The sequence below is a fragment of the Zophobas morio genome, unplaced genomic scaffold (assembly GCF_036711695.1).
Source record: "Zophobas morio isolate AGI-343-1 ecotype UQ-CSIRO unplaced genomic scaffold, CSIRO_AGI_Zmor_V1 ptg000020l, whole genome shotgun sequence".
Classification (NCBI taxonomy): domain Eukaryota; kingdom Metazoa; phylum Arthropoda; class Insecta; order Coleoptera; family Tenebrionidae; genus Zophobas; species Zophobas morio.
In genome coordinates this window covers 2,882,741-2,907,027 of record NW_026972125.1, presented here as the reverse complement: position 1 = coordinate 2,907,027, position 24,287 = coordinate 2,882,741, and the positions used below count along the sequence as shown (strand labels likewise).

At 36.0% G+C, this 24,287-nt stretch overlaps 2 protein-coding genes across 4 annotated transcripts; both read right to left on the bottom strand.

Moving 5' to 3' along the window:
- Window positions 1–3: 3 nt before the first annotated feature.
- On the bottom strand, window positions 4–24,237 carry LOC135131271 (trimethylguanosine synthase-like). 3 transcript variants are annotated; one of them, XM_064058937.1, is made up of 9 exons: window positions 24,032–24,237; window positions 17,560–17,698; window positions 10,244–11,018; window positions 1,389–1,752; window positions 1,098–1,338; window positions 795–1,050; window positions 616–747; window positions 262–560; window positions 4–213 (listed from the first exon to the last, which is right to left on the bottom strand). In XM_064058937.1, the coding sequence occupies exons 1-9, from the start codon at window positions 24,127–24,129 to the stop codon at window positions 103–105; spliced, it is 2,415 nt and encodes an 804-aa protein (XP_063915007.1). In that variant the 5' UTR covers window positions 24,130–24,237; the 3' UTR covers window positions 4–102. The 3 variants fall into 3 exon arrangements, with proteins under 3 accessions (XP_063915007.1, XP_063915008.1, XP_063915010.1); XM_064058938.1 differs by having other exon boundaries at window positions 1,389–1,650; XM_064058940.1 differs by having other exon boundaries at window positions 1,389–1,641.
- Window positions 18,021–24,021, bottom strand: Gwl (greatwall). Its single transcript, XM_064058944.1, has 2 exons — window positions 23,302–24,021; window positions 18,021–19,030 (listed from the first exon to the last, which is right to left on the bottom strand). The coding sequence occupies exons 1-2, from the start codon at window positions 23,913–23,915 to the stop codon at window positions 18,088–18,090; spliced, it is 1,557 nt and encodes a 518-aa protein (XP_063915014.1). The 5' UTR covers window positions 23,916–24,021; the 3' UTR covers window positions 18,021–18,087.
- Window positions 24,238–24,287: the final 50 nt, after the last annotated feature.

Below are 24,287 nucleotides of genomic sequence, written 5' to 3'. Positions count from 1 at the left end.
CGCTAAAGAGTATCTTTTTAATAAAATAAAATACAAAAACAGAATTACATACGTCACTTCGTTAAAAAACAAACACTAATTTTGAACTTAACCTAACGTAACTCAGATTTTCTTAATGAGATCACTGTAATAGGCAGTAATTGAAACAAGATTCTTCTTGAGGAAATTCTGCTCGATTTCGACTCCGCCTCCGGGCTTGGATTCGTCGATCAGCTGCAAAACAACCGTGATTAAACGCACCAATTGTTCGTCCATACTTACTAAAAAAGCGTTGCTATTCTTCGGTAAGAACACGGCTATATTGCTAGTGATGGCCCTCCCAACTTCCAACAGTTTTGAAATTGGAAATGGCTGCAACATCGACTCTAAATCGTAAACTGGCTCTCGCAGGTACGACGGGCCGCCCCACGGGGGGCTGAAGAACACCACGTCCGCCTTCAAACCGCCCGCCAACTGGAAGAAGTCCCCCACGATGAACTCGATGCGGTCCGCTACCCCGTAAATCTCGGCATTGTTGCGCGCCAGCTCGATTTTCCTAGGGTCAATGTCTATTGCTATGACTGGAAAAACGAATTAATGCGTTTGAAAAAAAAAAATAAATGAGGTTATGTTTACCTCGTTTGCATGTAAACGCGAATTGGATGGAGTTGCCCCCGGCCCCGCAGAAACTGTCAATTATGACGTCGCAGGTGCACCTTTTGGCGATGTGTTTGGCGATTTGTTCAGGTGTGACGGAGTACCAACTTTCTAAAACCACAATTCCAATAACCCTAGTTTTAAATTCACGAACTTACCTTCATCCAGTTTGATTCCTTCGTCGAACTTGCTGAAGAGGTTGAACCTCCTGTGCCAGTATTTTCTCAAATAGGCGTTCTCCTTGATTTCCGGAGGAACGGCGATCTTCTTCTTGCGTTTCTTGCGCTTGGGTATCACTTCCTCGGCTTGTTCCTCGAGTTTCGGTGGAGTTGTCACCACCTCGCTGCTGATGTCCTCGTCTGCAGAACTATGTTTATCGTCGGAACTGTCAGGTAGAACACTCTGGAAACCACCCTAGAACCCGACGAATTAAAAATTGAACACATTGAACCGTAACGTACTTCTTCAGAAGGTCCAGTTTCGCTAATCACGTTACCGTCCTCATCGAAATGTATATGTCTCGGTCTCTTGTTGTCGTTCCGCAACTTCAGGTGTCTGTTTTGTAGCCGAATGTGTTTCATTTTGTAGTGCACTTGCCCAGAAAGCGGGCTCGTGTTGGTGTCATGGTACTCAATGCCCATGAGATTAAAGGCTGCTTTGATTCTCTTGCGGCATGACTCGAAGTCGCCTGGCAAGCTACCGCTACAACGCAGAAATCTAGAAACGTTTTCGCTTACTAAAATCGGTGTTACCTCTCTGTGGTTTCCGACTCGTCGACTCTCTCCCTTTTGTGTTTTGGTACGAAAGACGTGGGCAAACCCATGGCGGCCATCTGGGTTTTCTCTTCTTCCGCGCTGTCGTACTCGCTTTCCACTTCTATGGCTTCCTCCATCCTGCTATTCTCTTCGCTAGACACTTTTAAACTACTCAACAAAAAACCTAAAGACTTGGCTACGTTGCTATTGACTTGGATAGGACACTTGACGTCGTTCTTCTCGACTTTGCCTTGAAATACTTTGTGGATATTTTTTTTGGTTTGTTTACTAACGTGCGAGGGGCTGCTTAAATACGCATTGGCTGTACCAGGAATGTTGCTCTCGATCCGGTCGCTCACATCTACAGCGTTGACAAAAAGTTAAATGAGTGAATATTGTTACAATTAGAACTAGAAAGCGGATTGTATGATTTGTTTGTGGAAGTTTATAAGTAAGCAACACTCCCGCAGCCTCTGCGCCATGGGGGCGCAAATTCTAAGGGGACGCGGTCCACACAAGTGCGGAAAATATAGAAAAAAGTAAAAGGTAATTTATAAGAATAGAAAACATCAGTTTAATGTTAAGTGGCGAATCGCTAGCTATTAAGGTAGAATTAGGTCTGGACATTATTAGTGCGTTTAGCTACATACTTATTACATCTGCTGATGTAGAAAGAAGCCCCGAGGTTTCACATTAAAAAAATACGTTCGGCGGCCCCGAGGTTTTACATTTTTAAAAAAGACAGTTGGGACCTCTGAGAAGGTTTTGTATTTTTAAAAAAGAGAATTTGCACCCCCGAGGTTTCACATTAAAAAAAAAAACAAGACATTTGGGGCTCCCGAGAAGGTTTTACATTTTTAAAACCACAGTTGGGACCCCCGAGAAGGTTTTACATTTTAAAAAACAAGACATTTGGGGCTCCCGAGAAGGTTTTATATTTTTAAAAACCACAGTTGGGACCCCCTAGAAGGTTAAAAAAAAACATTTGGAGCTCCTGAGGTTTTACATAAAAAAAAGAGAATTGTGACCCCCGAGAAGATTTCATATTAAAAAAAAAAAAAAACAAGACATTTGGGGCTCCCGAGAAGGTTTTACATTTTTAAAAACGACAGTTGGGACCCTCTAGGTTTAAAAAAAACATTTGGAGCTTCTGAGGTTTTACATTAAAAAAAAAAAGAGAATTGGGACCTCTGAGAAGGTTTGACATTAAAAAAACAAGATATTTATTTGGGGCTCCCGAGAAGGTTGTATGTACATTTTTAAAAACAACAGTTGGGACCCCCGAGAAGGTTTCACAATAAAAAAAAACATTTGGAGCTCCTGTGAAGGTTTCACATTAAAAAAAAAGAGAATTGGGACCTCCGAGGTTTCACATTAAAAAAAAAAAACAAGACATTTGGGGCTCCCGAGAAGGTTTTACATTTTTAAAAACCACAGTTGGGACCCCCTAGGTTTAAAAAAAACATTTGGAGCTTCTGAGGTTTTACATTAAAAAAAAAAAGAGAATTGGGACCTCCGAGAAGGTTTGACATTAAAAAAACAAGATATTTATTTGGGGCTCCCGAGAAGGTTATATGTACATTTTTAAAAACAACAGTTGGGACCCCCGAGAAGGTTTCACAATAAAAAAAAACATTTGGAGCTCCTGAGAAGGTTTCACATTAAAAAAAAAAGAGAATTGGGACCTCCGAGGTTTCACATTAAAAAAAAAACAAGACATTTGGGGCTCCCGAGAAGGTTTTATATTTTTAAAAACCACAGTTGGGACCCCCTAGAAGGTTAAAAAAAAACATTTGGAGCTCCTGAGGTTTTACATAAAAAAAAAGAGAATTGTGACCCCCGAGAAAATTTCATATTAAAAAAAAAAAAACAAGACATTTGGGGCTCCCGAGAAGGTTTTACATTTTTAAAAACCAGAGTTGGGACCCCCTAGGTTTAAAAAAACATTTGGAGCTTCTGAGGTTTTACATTAAAAAAAAAGAGAATTGGGACCTCCGAGAAGGTTTGACATTAAAAAAACAAGACATTTATTTGGGGCTCCCGAGAAGGTTATACATTTTTAAAAACAACAGTTGGGACCCCCGAGAAGGTTTCACAATAAAAAAAAACATTTGGAGCTTCTGAGAAGGTATCACATTAAAAAAAAAGAGAATTGGGACCTCCGAGGTTTCACATTAAAAAAAAAAACAAGACATTTGGGGCTCCTGAGAAGGCTTTATATTTTTAAAAAAGAGAATTGGGACCTCCGAGAAGGTTTGACATTAAAAAAAACAAGACATTTATTTGGGGCTCCCGAGAAGGTTATACATTTTTAAAAACCACAGTTGGGACCCTTGAGAAGGTTTCAAAAAAAAAAAAAAAACATTTGGAGCTCCTGAGAAGGTTTTACACTTTTAAAAACCACAGTTGGGACCCCCGAGAAGGTTTCACAATAAAAAAAAAAAAAACATTTGGAGCTCCTGAGAAGGTTTTACATTTTTCAAAAAAGAGAATTGGGACCCCGGAGGTTTGACATTAAAAAAAAAAACAAGTCATTTGGGGCTCCCGAGGTTTCACAAAAAAAAAAAAAAAACATTTGGAGCTCCTGAGAAGGTTTGACATTAAAAAAAAAGACATTTATTTGGGGCTCCCGAGAAGGTTATACATTTTTAAAACCACAGTTGGGACCCTTGAGAAGGTTTCACAAAAAAAAAAAACATTTGGAGCTCCTGAGAAGGTTTTACATTTTTCAAAAAAGAGAATTGGGACCCCGGAGAAGGTTTCACATTAAAAAAAAAAAAACAAGACATTTGGGGCTCCCGAGGTTTCACAAAAAAAAATATATATATATTTGGAGCTCCTGAGAAGGTTTTACATTTTTCAAAAAAGAGAATTGGGATCCCGGAGAAGGTTTCACATTAAAAAAAAAATTGGTCTAAAGAGTTTAGACAGTACTTCCCTCGCTGTCGGAAACTTGACGACTGCATGCCTATTGTGTTTTTTTTCTCATTACATTTTTGTAGTGGGAATTTAAAAAAAAATGCGATGACGTCATCAACATTTTTGCAAGGACACGTATATGAGTTGGGATAGATGTAGTGTAATACTAAGAATAAAATTATTATATTCTCAAATTTTCGGGAAAATGAATTGGGTCGTTTTGAATATTGATTTGTAATAATCAATAAAATAACGAAACAATTTACTCACGTATACGTATCAGAGGCAACTGAAAATCGTGCATGTATAAACATTCTTAATTTAAGATGACAGGCGTAACAGCATACGTGAGAGTCAAACAGAGAAACTGTAAACAAAACGACCATCGGTTTTATTGCTTCGACTTCCGCTTATTATATAAAACATTGGGTTTTATTTTAATTCTTGACGGTGAAATTCACAATTGGTTGATTATAAACATGTCTATTTCAAATTCGCGGAACCAAGTGAGCGCATAAAACAAATGCAGGTCTGTAATGTTAAAGTCGATGTAAATAAGCGTGCTACCCTTATGTTTCAACCGAGTTTTTCCTTTAACAAATTTTGTGTCTACCAAATTGGGTTGGTTGGGGTGTAATACTAATAATAAGTGTTGCCTTTAATTTAATCAATAAAATAAATTGACTTCATTAATTTTTTTGAACCACCTCTTAAGAAAATCTAAAAAATATGAATGGAATGATAAATCACAAGTACAAACTCATCATATTTTTTGCATTTTAGATAGGATTTATTCAGCAAAATTTAAGGATGACGTCATCAATTTTTTTAGGAGGGATGAACAAATACATTTTGAACAAAAGTTTACCATGCTTATAATAACTTTAAAATATTCCCAAGATTTCAAAGCATTCGGTTTTGTAATTCCTGATTAAATCGATAAAATAAATTCAAGCCTTCATTAATTTTTTTGAGTCACCCTGCATATGCAAATCCAAAAATATGAATGGAATGATAAATCACAAATACAGACTCATCATATTTTGTACATTTTAGATACGATTTATTCGGCAAACTTTTGAGCTGATGTCATCAGTTTTTTGTAGAAGATAACCAAATATATTTTGACTAAAAATTTATTATGCTCTTTATGACCTTAAAACATCTGCAAGATTTCAGAGCATTCGGTTTTGTAGTTCCTGATTAAATCAATAAAATATATTTACGCATTCATTAATTTTTTTGAGTCACCCTGTATATGCAAATCCAAAAAATATGAATGGAGTGATAGATCACAAGTACAGACTCATCATATTTTGTACATTTTAGATATGATTTATTCCACAAACTTTTGAGCTGACGTCATCAAGTTTTTGGAGGGGATAAGCAAATATTTTTTGACTAAAGATTTATGATGCTCTTTATAGCCTTAAAACATCTGTAACGTTTCAAAGCATTCTGGTTAGCAGATTAAAAATTAAATTTCAAAATGTTGTTTTATAATTTTGATTTTTTTTCCAAAAATCTGGACGTTTCGGGTGAAAAGTCGATTCAGAGTTGTAAACTACATGTGTAGGACTATGTTATTTTATACAATTGAAAACCCATTTACTATGTACAATTTTGAAGTGACGTCATCGCATTAGTGGTGGGGATGACTAGACAAATTTTGGTTAGCGTTTTACCATCTACATGATATTCTTAATATAAGTACAAAATTTCACAACAATCGGTCGAGTACTTTCGGAGATTATCTGTCTAATAAAAATCCGGGACAACAGACGGACAGACGGACAGACGGACGGACAGACGGACAGACAGACGGAAATGGGAGACCTATTTCTTCGTCTTCTAGGGGTCATGAAAGATCGAGAAAATGTAAAAGTAGAGAGTCGGCCGACGGACTCGATTACAATACTTCCTTTGCTTACGCTCGGGAAGTAAAAACAAGCCATTTGGGGCTCCTGAGGTTTCACAAAAAAAAAAACCATTCGCAGCTCCTGAGAAGGTTTGACATTAAAAAAAAGACATTTATTTGGGGCTCCCGAGAAGGTTATACATTTTTAAAAACAACAGTTGGGACCCCCGAGAAGGTTTCACAATAAAAAAAAACATTTGGAGCTCCTGAGAAGGTTTCACATTAAAAAAAAAAATAGAATTGGGACCTCCGAGGTTTCACATTAAAAAAAAAAAACAAGACATTTGGGGCTCCTGAGAAGGCTTTATATTTTTAAAAAAGAGAATTGGGACCTCCGAGAAGGTTTGACATTAAAAAAAACAAGACATTTATTTGGGACTCCCGAGAAGGTTATACATTTTTAAAAATCACACTTGGGACCCTTGAGAAGGTTTCACCAAAAAAAAAAAAAACAAGACATTTGGGGCTCCTGAGAAGGCTTTATATTTTTAAAAAAGAGAATTGGGACCTCCGAGAAGGTTTGACATTAAAAAAAACAAGACATTTATTTGGGACTCCCGAGAAGGTTATACATTTTTAAAAATCACACTTGGGACCCTTGAGAAGGTTTCACCAAAAAAAAAAAAAACATTTGGAGCTCCTGAGAAGGTTTTACATTTTTAAAAACCACACTTGGGATCCCCGAGGTTTCACAATAAAAAAAAAACATTTGGAGCTCCTGAGAAGGTTTACATTTTTCAAAAAAGAGAATTGGGACCCCGGAGAAGGTTTCACATTAAAAAAAAAAAACAAGACATTTGGGGCTCCCGAGGTTTCACAAAAAAAAATATATATATATTTGGAGCTCCTGAGAAGGTTTTACATTTTTCAAAAAAGAGAATTGTGATCCTGGAGAAGGTCTCACATAAAAAAAAACAAGACATTTGGGGCTCCCGAGGTTTCACAAAAAAAAAAAAAAAAAACATTTGGAGCTCCTGAGAAGGTTTTACATTTTTCAAAAAAGAGAATTGGGATCCTGAGGTTTCATTAAAAAAAAAACATCTGGAGCTCCGGAGGTTTTACATTTTTAAAAAATTGGTCGAAGGTTATTTCAACAGAACTTCCCTCGTCCCTGAAATGCAGCCAAATAAATCCCACTTCTCTGAAAAATTATCTTTTTTTTTTTGAGATTTTTATTTTCTTATAACCTCTATAAAGTAAAAACCAGTGGCGTAAATACTTACAACAGCAGCCTATTTGACTTGAATTTTTTCTTCAATTTTTCGAGTTTCATTTTTAAATTTTCCAGTTTTCCGATTTTCCAACTTCTAGACGTTTCAATTATTAGATTTTGCAATTTTTCGATTTGAAATTTCAGGAGTTTTCAATTTTTAGATTTTTCAGTTTTTCATTTCTTCAGTTTTTCGAGAAAATGAGAAAATACAAGTTATTCTACGTGACTTATATTAGGAGTATAATCCAAAGTTATTGAATAGTAGATTAATTTTATGATTTTTATTATAATATCTCTTGCGCTTTGCTTTTGTTGAAAGAAAACTATGTATATAAAGAACAAAAAAAAAAAAAAAACAAAAAACAAACAAACATTAAGCCCCACCCACCCGCCCCGATATGAGTTGTGAGTTTTTCATTCCTAATCAGACCGACAGGGCGGAGTTTAATTGTAACATATAATTTCTTTACAAAATTCTACCCTAAAAACATATTTCATATGGTAATTTATTGTAGAGAAATGAGGATTTTGCAACTAAACTTCGCCCTGCAGCTCACGATGAATAAAGCAAGCGTTCATAACAAACGAGAAGAGGTGGGTGGGCGGGGCTTTTATTTGGTCCATTTTTTCTTAACATGCGAAGTCTTGTTTTCTCAACAAGAATCTGACAATATATTTAACTATCCTGTTGTTGAAAGAAAACTTTGTATATTAAAAAAAAAAAAAAAAAAATAATAAGCCCCACCCACTCGCCCCGTTCTCAATTGTGATGAGTTTTTTATTCCTAATCAAATCGAAGGGCGAAGTTTAATCGTCACATCAATATTTCTCTAAAAAATTCTACCCTTGTAAAAACATATTTCATATGGTAATTTCTTGTAGAGAAACGAGAATTTTGCAACTAAACTTCGCCTTTCAGCTCACGATGAATAAAGCAAGCATTCATCACAATTGAGAAGGGGTGGGTGGGCGGGGCTTATATTTTGTCCATTTTTTCTTAACATACGAAGTCTTATTTTCCCAACTGAAAATATGTTTAACTATCCTGTTGTCGAAAGAAAATTCTATATATTAAATATAAAAATTTGGACGGTTAGGGAAAAACTTAAAGCGGATTTATACACCACACTTATAGAACTATATTGTTGTATAACAGTTAAATCAAATAAACATAGAATTCTTCGAAATGACGTCATCAAATTGTTGGTGGGGATGATTAGCAAAATTTTGGTTGGCATGATATTTCCAACGACAATCGGGTCAGCACTTCCGGAGATTACGTGTCTAATAAAAATGGATACAGACACCAGACAAATAGACAGACAGACGGACGGAAACGAGACTATATTTTTCGTACTCTACGGGTCATGAAACATCGAGAAAACATAAAAGTGGCTATTAGTTCCATGGACTCGAAGTAGAAATTTGGAAAAAGATCTGATTGCTAATTGTAACAACACAAAAAAGTGTAGTTATAGCGTATTTATGCTTTATGTAAAAATATACAGGGTTATGATAAAGTAATGCAAAAACATGCCAAACTTTTTGTTTTATTCTTCATCTTTTGACACGTCATAAAAATTGTGACGTCAAATTTGCAAAGGTTATGACATCCATCATCAATGATTTTTTTTAAATCGGAAGGTATAATTTTGAGTGTATTATTTGATAAAGCTTATTTTTCTGTATACGAAAATGTAGTTTGATATAGAGGTTGCATAACAAAAAATTGAGAAAATTAATAACAAACAAAATAAATTTGATTTTAATGATAAATGTTAAATAAACAGAACAATACATTGGAGTAAAAATGTATGATATAGAAATTGTTCAAACTGTTCCCCATTCACTATTTGTCACAAACCCGAACGACGGTTGACGTGATTGACGGAATTTTCAATACTCTGGGAACTTATAAGAGTCAGTTCATGCCGGATTCGTGCTTTCCAGTCGTCTAAATTATCGGGTTTGTTCATATTGTAAACATGACTTTTTAAATATCTCCATAAAAAAACACCATTACATTTACACAAATCCTGCCATCTAAATTTTGGGGCTTATCTGGATCTGGAAAATAAGGATTTTACAATTAAGTTTCACCCCTCGGCTCACGACGAATAAAAAAATCATCAGAATTGAGCTAGGGTGGGTGGGCGGGGCTTATATTTTGTCTTTTTTTTTCTTAATATACATAGCCATCTTTTTACAACAAGAAACTTAAAACATGGTTAAAATAGTACATTTTTGGAAGAAAATATGGATTTTGCAATTGTGGGGTGGAGCCTAATTGCAAAATTGATATTTCCTTGTAAGCCTTGTAAGCCCACCCACCCGCCCTATCTCGATTGTGATGATTTTTTTTATTGGTTTTATTTCTTTGCAAGAAATTAAAAACGTGTTTTTGAGCATCGTGTTGTTCAAAGAATACTATGTATTTTAAGAAAAAAAAGGAAAAATATAAACCCCGCCCACCCACCCCATCCCAATTGTGATGATTTTTTATTGTTCATATCACGTTTATTTCGTTTGTTATTATTTTTCTCCATTTTTTTTGTTATGCAACCCCTACATCAAGCTACATTCTCATATGTAGAAAAATAAGCTTTATCAGATAATTCGATCAAAATTATAACGTCTCATTTAAAAAATCATTGATAACGTCATAACTTTCACAAATTTGACGTAATTTTTTTTTGACATATGTCAACAGATGGAGAGTAAAACGAAAACAAATGCTGCGCTTTTTACGAATTTTGTGCATTACTTTATCATGTTAAATTCATAACCAATCCTCCGGCTCACCCGAGACATTGTGGTCCTTCCACGTGACCACGAACAGCTCATACTGCCGCATGAACTCCTCCTCGTAGTGCCTCTTCCACAGCACGTGCCACTGGTGCTGATAATCCTCCTCGTTCTCCTCCGAGCTCGTCGAGCTCAGCGAGCTCTGCACCGAGCTCACCGACGAGAAACTCTCTGAGCTGTGCGAGCTCTGGCTCAGATCCAGCGACGAGATCGTCATCCGCGTGACGTTCGTCATCGAGTCGACCGTCCGCAGCGAGCTGGCGTGGCTGCCGCACCTTGAGCTCAGCAGCTGCTCGACCTCCGTCTCGCAGTCGACGCTCACCGGCGACAGCGGGTTCCACCCGTCCGACACCTCCGTGTTGAGCTTGTCGTCGCTGCCCGACAGGTTGCGCACCAGGATGCGGTTCTTCACGTCCCGGTCGCCGCGCCGGCCCTCGGCCACGTCGAGCGACAGCTGCTCGCGCCGCTCCTTCTGCTCGGTGTCGGCCTGGTCCTGCGCGAACTGCAGGTAGTCCGGGTTGATGTACGCGCTGTACTTGGCGATCCACGACTCCCAGATGAGCTTCTCGCCGTTCAGCGACCAGTACTTGTGCCAGTCGCCGTCGATGTCCTGGCGGACGCACTCGGTCAGGTCGGCGCCGCTGTCGCTGGACTGGAGGCCGCGGTGCGGGGGGCGGCCGTCGTGGGAGTCGCGGAGGCTGTCGTGCTCGTCGGTGGAGAGGTTGTCGGTGTGGGAGGCGCTGCAGTAGCAACTGACGGTCTCGGGTTCGGCCTGGAGGGGGAGACGTATGAGAGGCGATTGGCAGTGTCGGGTGACACTGGGTGGGGTTAGAGGTGGGGGTCTATTGAGGCGAGTCTTCTAAAATGGGGTAAGGTCACGAATATACAGTACAGGTGGCAAGAGATAGAGAGATGTTTATATCCTTCACAGTCGGACATCATCATGGTATATTAGTGACCCTAGAGGAAGACCAATTCCATGATGGCAAAAGTGAAAGTTGACAATACAAAATATACCGTTCAGGATGTTTTTAGGCAAAGGTAGGCCATGTAAATCTAGTAATTCGGTTGACAACCACTTTCGTATATGCAAAGATCCCTAATGAAAAAAGAATGAACTGTAGTAAAGAGTACTAATTAAAGACTAAATAACAAATTCTGTATACAGTATACTCGATAATCCGAATTACTTGGGGAAAGGTGTGTTCGGATTAGCGCTTTGTTCGGATCAGCAAATTTTCCAAAAATCTGAAAGGGAATTGAATAACATAACAATGAAATGATTTAATAAGTTGGAACTTCTACGAATGGGAGGAGCATTGATAATAATGCTTTTTAAATATAATTCTCACCCGCTCAATATTTTCCACAAAATTTGTTTTCTTTTTCAGCAAAGTTTCAACAGAGATGCTGAAGAATCTAATAAGATAATAGTGTTGTATATAATTAATAATATTAAGAGTGGTCACCTGAATCAAGAGTGGGACGGGTGGGCGGGGCAACGGCTTACTGACTGTAGAAAAGTTAGCTCCGCCCACTTCCGTTTTGCATTTTATTAACTTTATATTTTATTTAGTGTAAAATAGGACAAGCTGTGAAATCAAAGATTTAAAACAAAGTCAACACTAGCCCCACCCACCCGCCCTTACTTGGTTCTGATGACCCATTTTATTGGCTCTTGAAACGGAGTAGGATTTTATATTGACAAATAATAGAATTTAGAAATAATTTTTTTAAATAAAATTGTAATTTTTAATCGAAAAACGGCTTTACCATATCATATGAGGTACAAGTGTAAACGCTACTTCTTTTCTTGGAACCAATGAAATGATTTAATAAGGTGGAGCTTCTATTAGTGGGAGGGGCATCGATAATAATACTTTTTAAATATAGTTTTCACGTCTGAAATGCTTATTTAACACCTGCTTAATATTTTTTACAAAGTTTGTTTATAATTCATCTACTTTTGCAGCAAAAGTTCAAAAGATTCGCCAACGATTTTAATAAGATAATAACGTTGTCTATAATTAACAATAATAAGAGTGGTCACCAGAATCAAGAGTAGGGTGGGCGGGCGGGGCAATCGCTTACTTCAAGATTGTAGGAATTGCCTACTTCAAGATTGTAGAAAAAAGGTAAAATTAGCCCCGCCCAGTTCCTTCATTTATATTACTAACTTCATATTTTATTTAGTGTAAAAGAAGAGTTGAATTCTGAATAGTCAAGTGGTAAAATCTAAGATTTAAAACAATGTCAAAACTAGCCCCACCCACCCGCCCTTACTTGCATCTGATGACCCATTTTATTGGCTCTTGAAACGGAGTTGGATTTTATATTGACAAATAATAGAATTTAGAAATATTTTTTTTAAATAAAATTGTAATTTTTAATCGAAAAACGGCTTTACCATATCACATGAGTAGCAAATGTAAACGCTACTTCTAGTCTCGGAACCAATGAAATGATTTAATAAGGCGGAGCTTCTACTAGTGGGAGGAGCATCGATAATAATACTTTTTAAATATAGTTCTCACGTCTGAAATGCTTGCTCAATACCTGCTTAATATTTTCCACAAAGGTTGTTTATAATTCATCTACTTTTGCAGCAAAGGTTGAAAAGATTCGCCAAAGATTTTAATAAGATAATAACGTTGTCTATAATTAACAATAATAAGAGTGGTCACCAGAATCAAGAGTAAGGTGGGTGGGCGGGGCAATCGCTTACTTCAAGATTGTAGAAAAAAGGTAAAATTAGCCCCGCCCAGTTCCTTCCATTATATTACTAGCTTTATATTTTATTTAGTGTAAAAGAGGAGTTGAATTTTGAATAGACAAGCGGTAAAATCTAAGATTCAAAACAAAGTCAAAACTAGCCCCACCCACCCGCCCTTACTTGGTTCTGATGACCCATTTTATTGGCTCTTGAATCGGAGTTGGATTTTATATTGACAAATAATAGAATTCAGAAATATTTTTTTAAAATAAAATTGTAATTTTTAATCGAAAAACGGCTTTCCCATATCATATGAGATGCAAATGTAAACGCTACTTCTTGTCTCGGAACCAATGAAATGATTTAATAAGGTGGAGCTTCTACTAGTGGGAGGGGCATCGATAGTAATACTTTTTAAATATAGTTTTCACGTCTGAAATGTTTATTTAACACCTGCTTAATATTTTTCACAAAGTTTGTTTATAATTCATCTACTTTTGCAGCAAAAGTTCAAAAGATTCGCCAAAGATTTTAATAAGATAATAACGTTGTCTATAATTAACAATAATAAGAGTCGTCACCAGAATCAAGAGTGGGGTGGGTGGGCGGAGCAATCGCTTACTTCCAAGACTGTAGAAAAAAAGGTTAAATTAGCCCCGCCCAGTTCCTTCCTTTATATTATTAACTTTATATTTTATTTAGTGTAAAAGAGGAGTTGAATTCTAAATAGACAAATGGTAAAATCTAAGATTCAAAACAAAGTCAAAACTAGCCCCACCCACCCGCCCTTACTTGGTTCTGATGACCCATTCTATTGGCTCTTGAAACGGAGTTGGATTTTATATTGACAAATAATAGAATTTAGAAATAATTTTTTTAAATAAAATTGTAATTTTTAATCGAAAAACGGCTTTACCATATCATATGAGGTACAAGTGTAAACGCTACTTCTTTTCTTGGAACCAATGAAATGATTTAATAAGGTGGAGCTTCTATTAGTGGGAGGGGCATCGATAATAATACTTTTTAAATATAGTTTTCACGTCTGAAATGCTTATTTAACACCTGCTTAATATTTTTTACAAAGTTTGTTTATAATTCATCTACTTTTGCAGCAAAAGTTCAAAAGATTCGACAAAGATTTTAATACGATAATAACGTTGTCTATAATTAACAATAATAAGAGTGGTCACCAGAATCAAGAGTGGGGTGGGTGGGCGGGGCAATCGCTTACTTCAAGATTGTAGAAAAAAGCTAAAATTATCCCCGCCCAGTTCCTTCCTTTATATTATTAACTTTATATTTTATTTAGTGTAAAAGAGGAGTTGAATTCTGAATAGACAAGCGCTAAAATCTAAGATTTAAAACAAAGTCAAAACTAGCCCCACCCACCCGCCCTTACTTGGTTCTGATGACCCATTTTATTGGCTCTTGCAACGGAGTTGGATTTTATATTGACAAACAATAGGATCTAGAAATATTTTTTTTTTATAAAATTGTAATTTTTATTCTAAAAACGGCTTTACCATATCATATGATGTGCAAATGTAAACGCTACTTCTTGTCTCGGAACCAATGAAATGATTTAATAAGGCGGAGCTTCTACTAATGGGAGGGGCATCGATAATAATACTTTTTAAATATAGTTCTCACGTCTGAAATGCTTGTTTAACACCTGGTTAATATTTTCCACAAAGTTTGTTTATAATTCATCTACTTTTGCAGCAAAAGTTCAAAAGATTCGCCAAAGATTTTAATAAGATAATAACGTTGTCTATAATTAACAATAATAAGAGTGGTCACCAGAATCAAGAGTGGGGTGGGTGGGCGGGGCAATCGCTTACTTCAAGATTGTAGAAAAAAGCTAAAATTATCCCCGCCCAGTTCCTTCCTTTATATTATTAACTTTATATTTTATTTAGTGTAAAAGAGGAGTTGAATTCTGAATAGATAAGCGATAAAATCTAAGATTTAAAACAAAGTCAAAACTAGCCCCACCCACCCGCCCTTACTTGGTTCTGATAACCCATTTTATTGGCTCTTGAAACGGAGTTGGATTTTATATTGACAAATAATAGAATCTAGAAATATTTTTTTTAAATAAAATTGTAATTTTTAATCGAAAAACGGCTTTACCATATCATATGAGGTGCAAATGTAAACGCTACTTATTGTCTCGGAACCAATGAAATGATTTAATAAGGCGGAGCTTCTACTAGTGGGAGGGGCATCGATAATAATACTTTTTAAATATAGTTTTCACGTCTGAAATGCTTGTTTATAACACCTGCTTAATATTTTCCACAAAGTTTGTTTATAATGCATCTACTTTTGCAGCAAAAGTTCAAAAGATTCGCCAAAGATTTGAATAAGATAATAACGTTGTCTATAATTAACAATAATAAGAGTGGTCACCAGAATCAAGAGTGGGGTGGGTGGGCGGGGCAATCGCTTACTTCAAGATTGTAGAAATCGCTTACTTCAAGATTGTAGAAATCGCTTACTTCAAGATTGTAGAAAAAAGGTAAAATTAGCCCCGCCCAGTTCCTTCCTTTATATTATTAACTTTATATTTTATTTAGTGTAAAAGAGGAGTTGAATTCTGAATAGACAAGCAATAAAATCTAAGATTTCAAACAAAGTCAAAACTAGCCCCACCCACCCGCCCTTACTTGCTTCTGATGACCCATTTTATTGGATCTTGAAAGGGAGTTAGATTTTATATTGACAAATAATAGAATCTAGAAATATTTTTTTTTATAAAATTGTAATTTTTAATCGAAAAACGGCTTTACCATATCATATGAGGTGCAAATTAAACGCTACTTCTTGTCTCGGACCAATGAAATGATTTAATAAGGCGGAGCTTCTACTAGTGGGAGGGGCATCGATAATAATACTTTTTAAATATAATTCTCACGTCTGATATGCTTATTTAACACCACTAAGCGGTAGAATGTTAGATTTAAACCAAAGAAAAACTAGCCCCACCCACCCACTCTAACTCCGTTTTAATGACTCATTTTATTGGCTCTGATACAGAAGTTGGATTTTATATTGATAAATAATAGAATCTAGAACTAGATTTTTTTTTAATAAAATTTTATTTTTTAACCGAAAAACGACTTTACCGTATCATATGATGTGCAACTGTCAACGCTATTCCTCGTCTCCGAACCAATGAAATGATTTAACAAGGTGGGGCCTCCACTAGTGGGAGGAGCATCGATAATACTTTTTAAATATAATTCTTACGTCTGATATACTTATACTTATTTGACACCCGCTTAATATTTTCCACAATTTTTTTTACACTTCATCTACTTTTCCAGCAAAGGGTCGCAAGATTTGCCCAAGATTTTAATAAGATAATAACGTTGACAATAATTAACAATATTAAGAGTGGTCCTCAGAATCAAGAGTGGGGTGGGTGGGTGGGGCAGTCGCTTGCTCAAAGACTGTAAAACAAAGAAAAAGTTAGCTCCGCCCACATCATTTATTCATTTCGCTAGCTTAATATTTTATTAACTGTAAAATAGAAATTGAATTCTGAACTGATAAGCGGTAAAATCTAAGATTTAAAACACAGCCAAAACTAGCCCCGCCCACCCACCCCTACTCCGTTTTGACGACTCATTTTATTGGCACTAAGACGGAAGTTGGATTTTACATTGATAAATAATAGAATCTAGGGCAACTTTTTTTTTTTAAATAAAATTTTTAATTTTTAATCGAAAAACTACTTTACCGTATCATATGAAGTGCAAGTGTAAACGCCACCCCTCTTCTCGGAACCAATAAAATGATTTAATAAGGTGGAGCTTCTACTAGTAGGAGGAGCGTCGATAATAATACTTTTTAAATATAATTCTCACGTCTGATATGCTTACTTAACACCCGCTTAATATTTTCCGCAAAATTTGTTTACAATTTATCTACGTTTTTAGCAGTTTCAACAGATTTATCTAAGATCCTAATAAGATAATAACCTTGTCTATAATGAACAATATTAAGCGTAGTCACTAGATTCAAGAGTGGGGCGGGTGGGCGGCGCAATTGCTTGCTTATACTCTGTAGAAAAAAGGCAAACTTAGCTCCGCCCACCTCCATAAGCGGTAGAATCTAAGAAAAAATTTCATTGGCTCACTTTTGTCTGAAAACATCCTGATCGGTTTATACACGATTTTGACAGTTGCTGTCAAACTCTTCGCGTTAAGGTCAAGTATCAATACGTTGTTCTGTGACAAATATTCCATTTCGCTAGCTTAATATTTATTAACGGTAGAATAGAAATTGAATTCTGATCTGATAAGCGGGAGAATCCAAGAAAAAATTTCATGGCTCACTTTTGTCTAAAAACATCCTGATCAGTTAAAATACGATTTTGACAGTTGCTGTCAAACTCTTCGCATCAATACGATGTTCTGTGACAAATATTCGGGTCACAAAACATTCAGATGTTGCAACTCTTTCAAAATGACAGCAAGGTGTAGCAACCTAAATCTGACAGACGAGGAGGGATATTTCTTTCATACCAACGTAAACTCCAACTTGTCAAGGCACCCGCGATGCAGGTTCATCTGAAATCTACTATACTTACATCTTGCTTAATTTTGTTTTTCAAAATTTGAGGCAAAGAACTACATTCACTCGAAACCTCTTCGTCTAGCAACAGTTCTTCTTCGGAAGCGCTGAATTCGGCCGAAAAGACGGAACGTTTAAGATTGTCATCTCGGCTTCTAAAACGAAAAATAGATTCATATGGAGTCGAAAAAAAAATACACCGGATTTACCAGAACGGCCATTACATATTTAAGGCAACAATGAACGGCCACAAGTCGTCAAAAACGGCACTTTACTTCAACGAGTTTAAAGCAACACATTGCATATATACTGATTGCCTATTAATGCTTGCGATTTTTTTTTAATTTTATGGCACACCTGATTGTCAAAGTGACATGTATGACAGCTGTCATCATCTTTACCAAACACGTTTGTTAGGTATATTCATGTCAAAACTGACTACTTTCAACGCTCAGATTGTCAAATAAAACACCCCACTGGTCTGCATAAACTGTACTACATACATAAACGTAGAAAAATAATTACAACAACCCCACTTACAAATCTACAGCTCGAAATTCGAAATATTAAAATTGAGCAATTCGTTCCTCGCTTGGAAATAACCTGTGTCAGTCAAATCGTAAGGGTCAGGCACGAACGGCGGCTGCGCCTGCAACAAATTCTCCCAATCCGTATTGCTAAAAACCGCCATCTTCATCACCTCGGGCGCCCTCGGCCTCTTCTCGGGCTCCGACGTCAGCAAGCTCTCGATCGCCCCCACCGTCTCCTCCGACAGCGCCTCATCGTCCGTCGGCCACTCGATATTCCTCTCCAGGATATTCCTGAACACCAGCTGCGGCGTCTCGTCGTTGAAGGGCGGAATCCCCGTGACGAACTCGTAGAAGCACACCCCCAGCGCCCACCAGTCCACCGCGCAGTCGTGCCCCTTCCTCAGCAGCAGCTCCGGCGCCAAGTAGTCCGGCGTCCCTAGGATCCTCTGGTCGGAGCTCCACTGGCCGCGCCGCACCGACTTCGGCGTCCTGTACGGCGTCCGCGGCGTCTTGGGGGTGATGGGGCTGACGACGTTCTCCTCGGTTTTGTTGCCGGCGGGCAGCTCGAAGCGGGTGGTCTTCGGGGCTTTGTTGGGCTTCTGGCTGGACACGGGGGTGGAGAAGGTCACCCCCTTGGGGGGACTGGTCGAGTCGACGCGGAGGATCTCCATTTCGCCGGTGAGCCCGGTCTTGAGGAAGGACTTGGGGGGGTTGTCCGTGGAGGGGGAGCGCTGCTTGCGCTTGCGGTCGCCGGCGCGGAACTTGGAGCATCTTCGGCTCACGGGGGAGGTGTGCGAGTCGGCGGTCTGGGTGCTGGTGCACGTGTGGTAGGAGCTGGTGTCGGTGACCTGGAGGGACGCCTCCTCGGCGGAGAGGTAGGCCACGCCGGAGAGGACCGAGCCGCTGTCGAGTTTCTTTTCGAAGTTGGTGGCGGAGGTGTCGTGTTTGCTGCAGAACCTGCAGGGGACGGACGGTGAGATTTGGGGGAAGTATTCAAGGAAAGTGGATGTTCCCAACGAGCGAATTGAATAAAATTTTATTTGTCGAACTTCTCAATACACAATTATCGAAAAAAAAAAAGATCTAGTAGGCCGTGAAATTTATTTTTAAAATATTTATGTTGGCAACACCAACAACTTCCTTGTTCAGTCTGACAGTTACAGCCAAATAATACGAAAAATTTAATAATCGCCAAAATGTGACAAAAAAAAACACTGATTTCTGACTCGAATTTGTACAAGTTTGCATAATTCTGATGAAATTTTATTTTTTGAGAACAGTTAATTGTAAAACATGTAACTGATCCACACCTCTACAAAAAAAAAAAAAAAAAAGATGGAAGATTATTTCAACAAGACTTTCCTTGCCCCTTAGGTACAGTTCGACAAATTCAAAAAATCGAAAATATCCCAAAAATTCAAAAAAGCAGAAAAATGAATATTTTCCAAATAATCCAAAAATCTAGAATAAATCCAAAAAACAAACGCAAAACTAAAAAATCCAGAGAATCCAAGAAGGAATTCAAAAAAACCCCAAAAAATTCAAGAAATCCAATATGTAATTACAAAAATCCCAGAAATGCAAGGAAGCCAAGAAACTCACGAAATCCAATAATCCAAAAAATCGAAAATATCCAAAAAATTATAAAATTTGAAATTTTCAAATAATCCAAGAAACTGAAAAGAACCAATAATTTCAAAAATCCAAATCGAAATAAAAAACAAAAAAAATTAAATTATGCAAACAATCCAAGAAATAGAATAAATCAATAAATCCAAAAAAACAAACCCAAAAAACATAAAAAATCCAAAATTCAAAAAATTATCAAAAAAAACCGAGAAATCCAAAAAATTGAAAAAACTCAAGAAATCCAATAATTTTAAAAAATCCAAGAAACTTAATAATTCTCAAAATTCAAAAAAGTGTAAAATAAAAAATTATCCAAATAAACAAAAAATGGAATAAATCCAAAAAAAATCCAAAGAACCCCAGAAGGAATCCAGAAAATCCCAAAAAATTCAAGAACTACAATAATTTAAAAAATCTGAATCCAAAATATGCCAAAAATCCAAAGAATCAGAATACGAAAAGAAAAAAAAGGACAAAATTATGCAAATAATTAAAAAAATCCAAAAAATCAATAAATCCAAAAAAACAAACGCAAAAATTATTTTAAAAAATCCAAAAACTGAAGAAACTCGCAGAAGTCCAATGATTCTAAAAATAAAAAAAAAAAAATCGAAAAAGTAACAAAATTCTAAAAAAAATCAAAAAATCTAAAAAACACAAGAAATACATGAAACCCAAGAAACTTAATTCCAAAAATCTAAAAATATCGAAAATATCTCAAAATCCAAAAAAGCAGAAAATTTAATACTATTCAAATAATCCAAAAAAATTGAATACATTTAAAAAAATCCAAAAAACAAACTCAAAAATCTAAAAAATCTAAGCAGTCCAAAGACCCCAAGAAAGAATCCAAAAAAAACCCATGAAATGCAAGGAACTCAAGAAACTCACGAAATCTAATAATCCAAAAAATCGAAAATATCAAAAAAAACCATAGAATTTTCAAAAATCTAAATCGAAATAAAAAACAAAACAAAAATTATCCAAATAATCCAAGAAATAGAATAAATCAATAAATCCAAAAAAAAAAACCCAAAAAACATAAAAAATCCAAGACTCAAAAAAATAATGCAAAAAACTGAAAAAACCCAAGAAATCCAATAATTTTAAAATTAAAAAAAAAAACGAAGAAGTAAAAAATTCTAAAAAAATCTAAAAAAAAAAAACACAAGAAACTTAATCATTCCAAAAAATTAAAAAAAAAATCGAAAATATCTCAAAATCCAAGAGTAGAAAATTAAAAATTATCCAAATAATCAAAAGGACCCCCCAAAAAAACTCAAGATATTATATAACTCCCAAAATCCAAAAAAATCTGACTAATCCAGAAAGCAAATTTTTTTTTTAAATTCCAAAAAATGCAAGAAATGCAAGGAACCCAAGAAACTCAAGACAGCCAATACATAATCCAAAAAATCATAGAATTTGAAAATTTCAAATAATCTAAAAAATCCAAGAAACTAAAAAACAATTCAAGAACTCTAATAATTAAAAAAATCCGAATTCAAAATATGCCAAAAATCGAAAGAATTAGAAAAAAAAACCAAAATTATGCAAATAATTAAATTTTTTGGATAATTTGCATAATTTTGTTTTTAAATCAATAAATCCAAAAAAACAAACGTAAAAAATCCAAAAAAAAACCTGAAGAAACTCAAAAAATCCAATAATTATAAAAAAAAACAAAAAAAATCGAAAAGGCAATAAAATTCTAAAAAAATCCAAAAAATTACATGAAAACCAAGAAACTTAATTCCAAAAATCTAAAAAAATTGAAAATGTTTCAAAATCCAAAAAAGCAGAAAATTTAATATTATCCCAATAATCGAAAAAATGGAATAAAGAAAAAATAAATCCAAAAAACAAACTCAAAAACCTAAAAAATCCAAGCCATCAAAAAATCGAAAGAATCTAAGAAGGAATCCAAAAAACCCAAAAAAGCTCAAGATATTCAATAACTCCAAAAATACAAAAATCCAACAAATCCAAAAAGCAAAAAATTCTAAAAAATTCCAAAAAATGCAAGAAACCCGAGAAACTCAAAAAAATCATAGAATTTGAGAATGTCAAATAATCTAAAAAAATCCAAGAAATTAAAAAAAAAAACAATTTAAGAACTCAAGAAATCCAATAATTCCAAAAATCCCAAAAAATCCAACATCACAAAAAAGCAAAAAATTCTAATAAATTCTAAAAAAAAAAAAAACAAGAAGTGTAAGGAACCCCAAAAACACAAGAAATCCAACAATCCAAAAAGTCATAGAATTTGAAAATTTCAACTAATCTAAAAAAGTTCAAGGAATCCAAGAAATTAAAAAAATATAAGTATATACTTGAAATGCATGAAACCCAAGAAACTTAATAAATCCAATAATCCAAAAAATCGAAAATATCTTAAAAAGCCAAAAAAAGCAGAAAAATAAAAATTATCCACATAATCCAAAAAATGGAATGGATAAAAAAAATCGAAAAAACAAACGTAAAAATCTAAAAAATTCAAAGAATAAAAAAATCCAAAGAACCTAAGAAAAAATCCAAAAAACTCCAAAAAAACCAGAGAAATTCAATAGTTTCAAAAATCCAAAAAGCAAAAAATTCAAAAAAATTCCAGGAAATGCAAGGATCCCAAGAAACTTAAGAAATCCAATAAACCAAAAAAATCATAGAATTTGAAATTTTCAAATAATCTAAAAGCGAGAAACCCAAGAATCTAAAAAGAAAACTCAAGAACTCCAATAATTTCAAAAATCCAAAAAATTGAATAAATCAATAAATTAAAAAAAAAAAACACACGAGGAATGGAAAAACCGAAGAAACTCAAGAAATCCAGTGAATCAAAAAATGAAAAAAAAAAAAACTCTAAAAAACAAAAAATTCTAAAAACCTTAAAAAAAAAAACAAGAAGTGCTCGAAATCCAAGAAACTTAATAAATCCAACAATCCAAAAAATCAAAAATATCCAAACATCCAGAAATTCAAAGAATTTAAAAAATCCAACAAACCCAAGAAACTTAAACAATTAAAGACCTCCAATAATTTCAAAAATCCAAAAAGTCGAAAATATACCAAAAGTGGAATAACTCAAAAAAAAAAATCCAACAAAGCAAAAAATTAAAAAAAAAACCGAAGAAATCCAAAAATTCTGAAGTATTAGATATTTTAGAACGTCCAAATATTGTTCTTCTGTTTGTACCTCATTTAAATAAAAATTTGTTCTTAACTTTTATTATATTTAGGAGTTATAAATTTTTTAGAGGTTCAAATTCTTCAATAATTTTATAAAAGTGTAATGATTTTCTAAAATGACGAAGCTTCTCTAATTTTTAAAAATTCTAAACACAGAGGATTCAGAGATGTTAAAAAACGAAACCCTTTTAACATATCTTTTAAAGAATTTTCTAAAATGTGGGTTGATTTCACTAAAAATAATACGTGAGTTTTTTTTTTTGGACGTGATCAATATTTTTGCAAGGACAATGGTACTGTTTTTGCAAATTTTCAGTTGGTTTAATCGGTACAATATACTCCCTCGCTCGTAAGTTTTAGCCCATGCCTGCTGGGTGCTCGTTGGGACATGGGGCACACCACCCTTACCCTACCTTGAGTTCCCAGAGCCGAAGCTCAAATGCGACGTCAAACTCAGCAGCTGCCCTGGCGTCCTCGTGCACAAATTCGGCGTCGCGTTCTCGAAGTCCGAAATCTCCAAATCCCTGTGTATCTGCACGCACGACAACCCAAAATCCGTCAGCTTCACGTGCCCCTCCTTCGACAGCAGCATGTTATCCGGCTTGATATCCCGATGAATGATGCTGTGACTGTGGAGATACTGCAACGCCAGACACACCTCCGCCACATAAAACGCCGCCATCCCCTCGTCGAAGAACCCATACACACTCAACAAGCTCTTCAAGTCGCCCCCAACCATATAGTCCATCACCAGGTAAACCGACGACGTCGTCTGCAACGTGTAGAACAACTGCACACAAAACGGGCTCTTCGTCAAAGCCAACGCATTCCGCTCGTTCACCACCTGCGACACCATGTTCTTGTTCACCATCTCCGTCTTCTTCATCACCTTGATCGCGTACATCACGTCCGTGTTGGTCTTCTTGCAACCCAGGAACACCTTGCCGAAGGCCCCCCGGCTGATGGGCTTGATAATGCAGAAGTCGTGAATGACGGGGGCCTTCGCCCCATTTTCGCTGCTTGTCATCGCACTTCACCGCATTTTTGCCGAATTACGTGGGAAAAATCGCGGAAACCGTTTTTGAGGGATATTTAAATATGAATGGCGGCGTCCGGTTGACAGATGACAGAATAATAACCTACCTTAGAAAAACCCTGCTGCAGAGACAGTAGACTTCGAGGGACTTGTCGCGGTTCTTCAGGTGGATTTCGGCCAATGCGTACCACGGCAACTCGCACATGTTGGGGCCTCAAAAGCGCATTTTTTGAGGAGAAACTCGACGAAATTCACATGATTACACGACTGCGGACGAGAGCAGGGACGCCAACCTGGCCGCGTTTGACAGGACGGGGTTATGGGAAGTCGATAAAATGGGGTCCAGGGTCTGCGTTGCGGTAA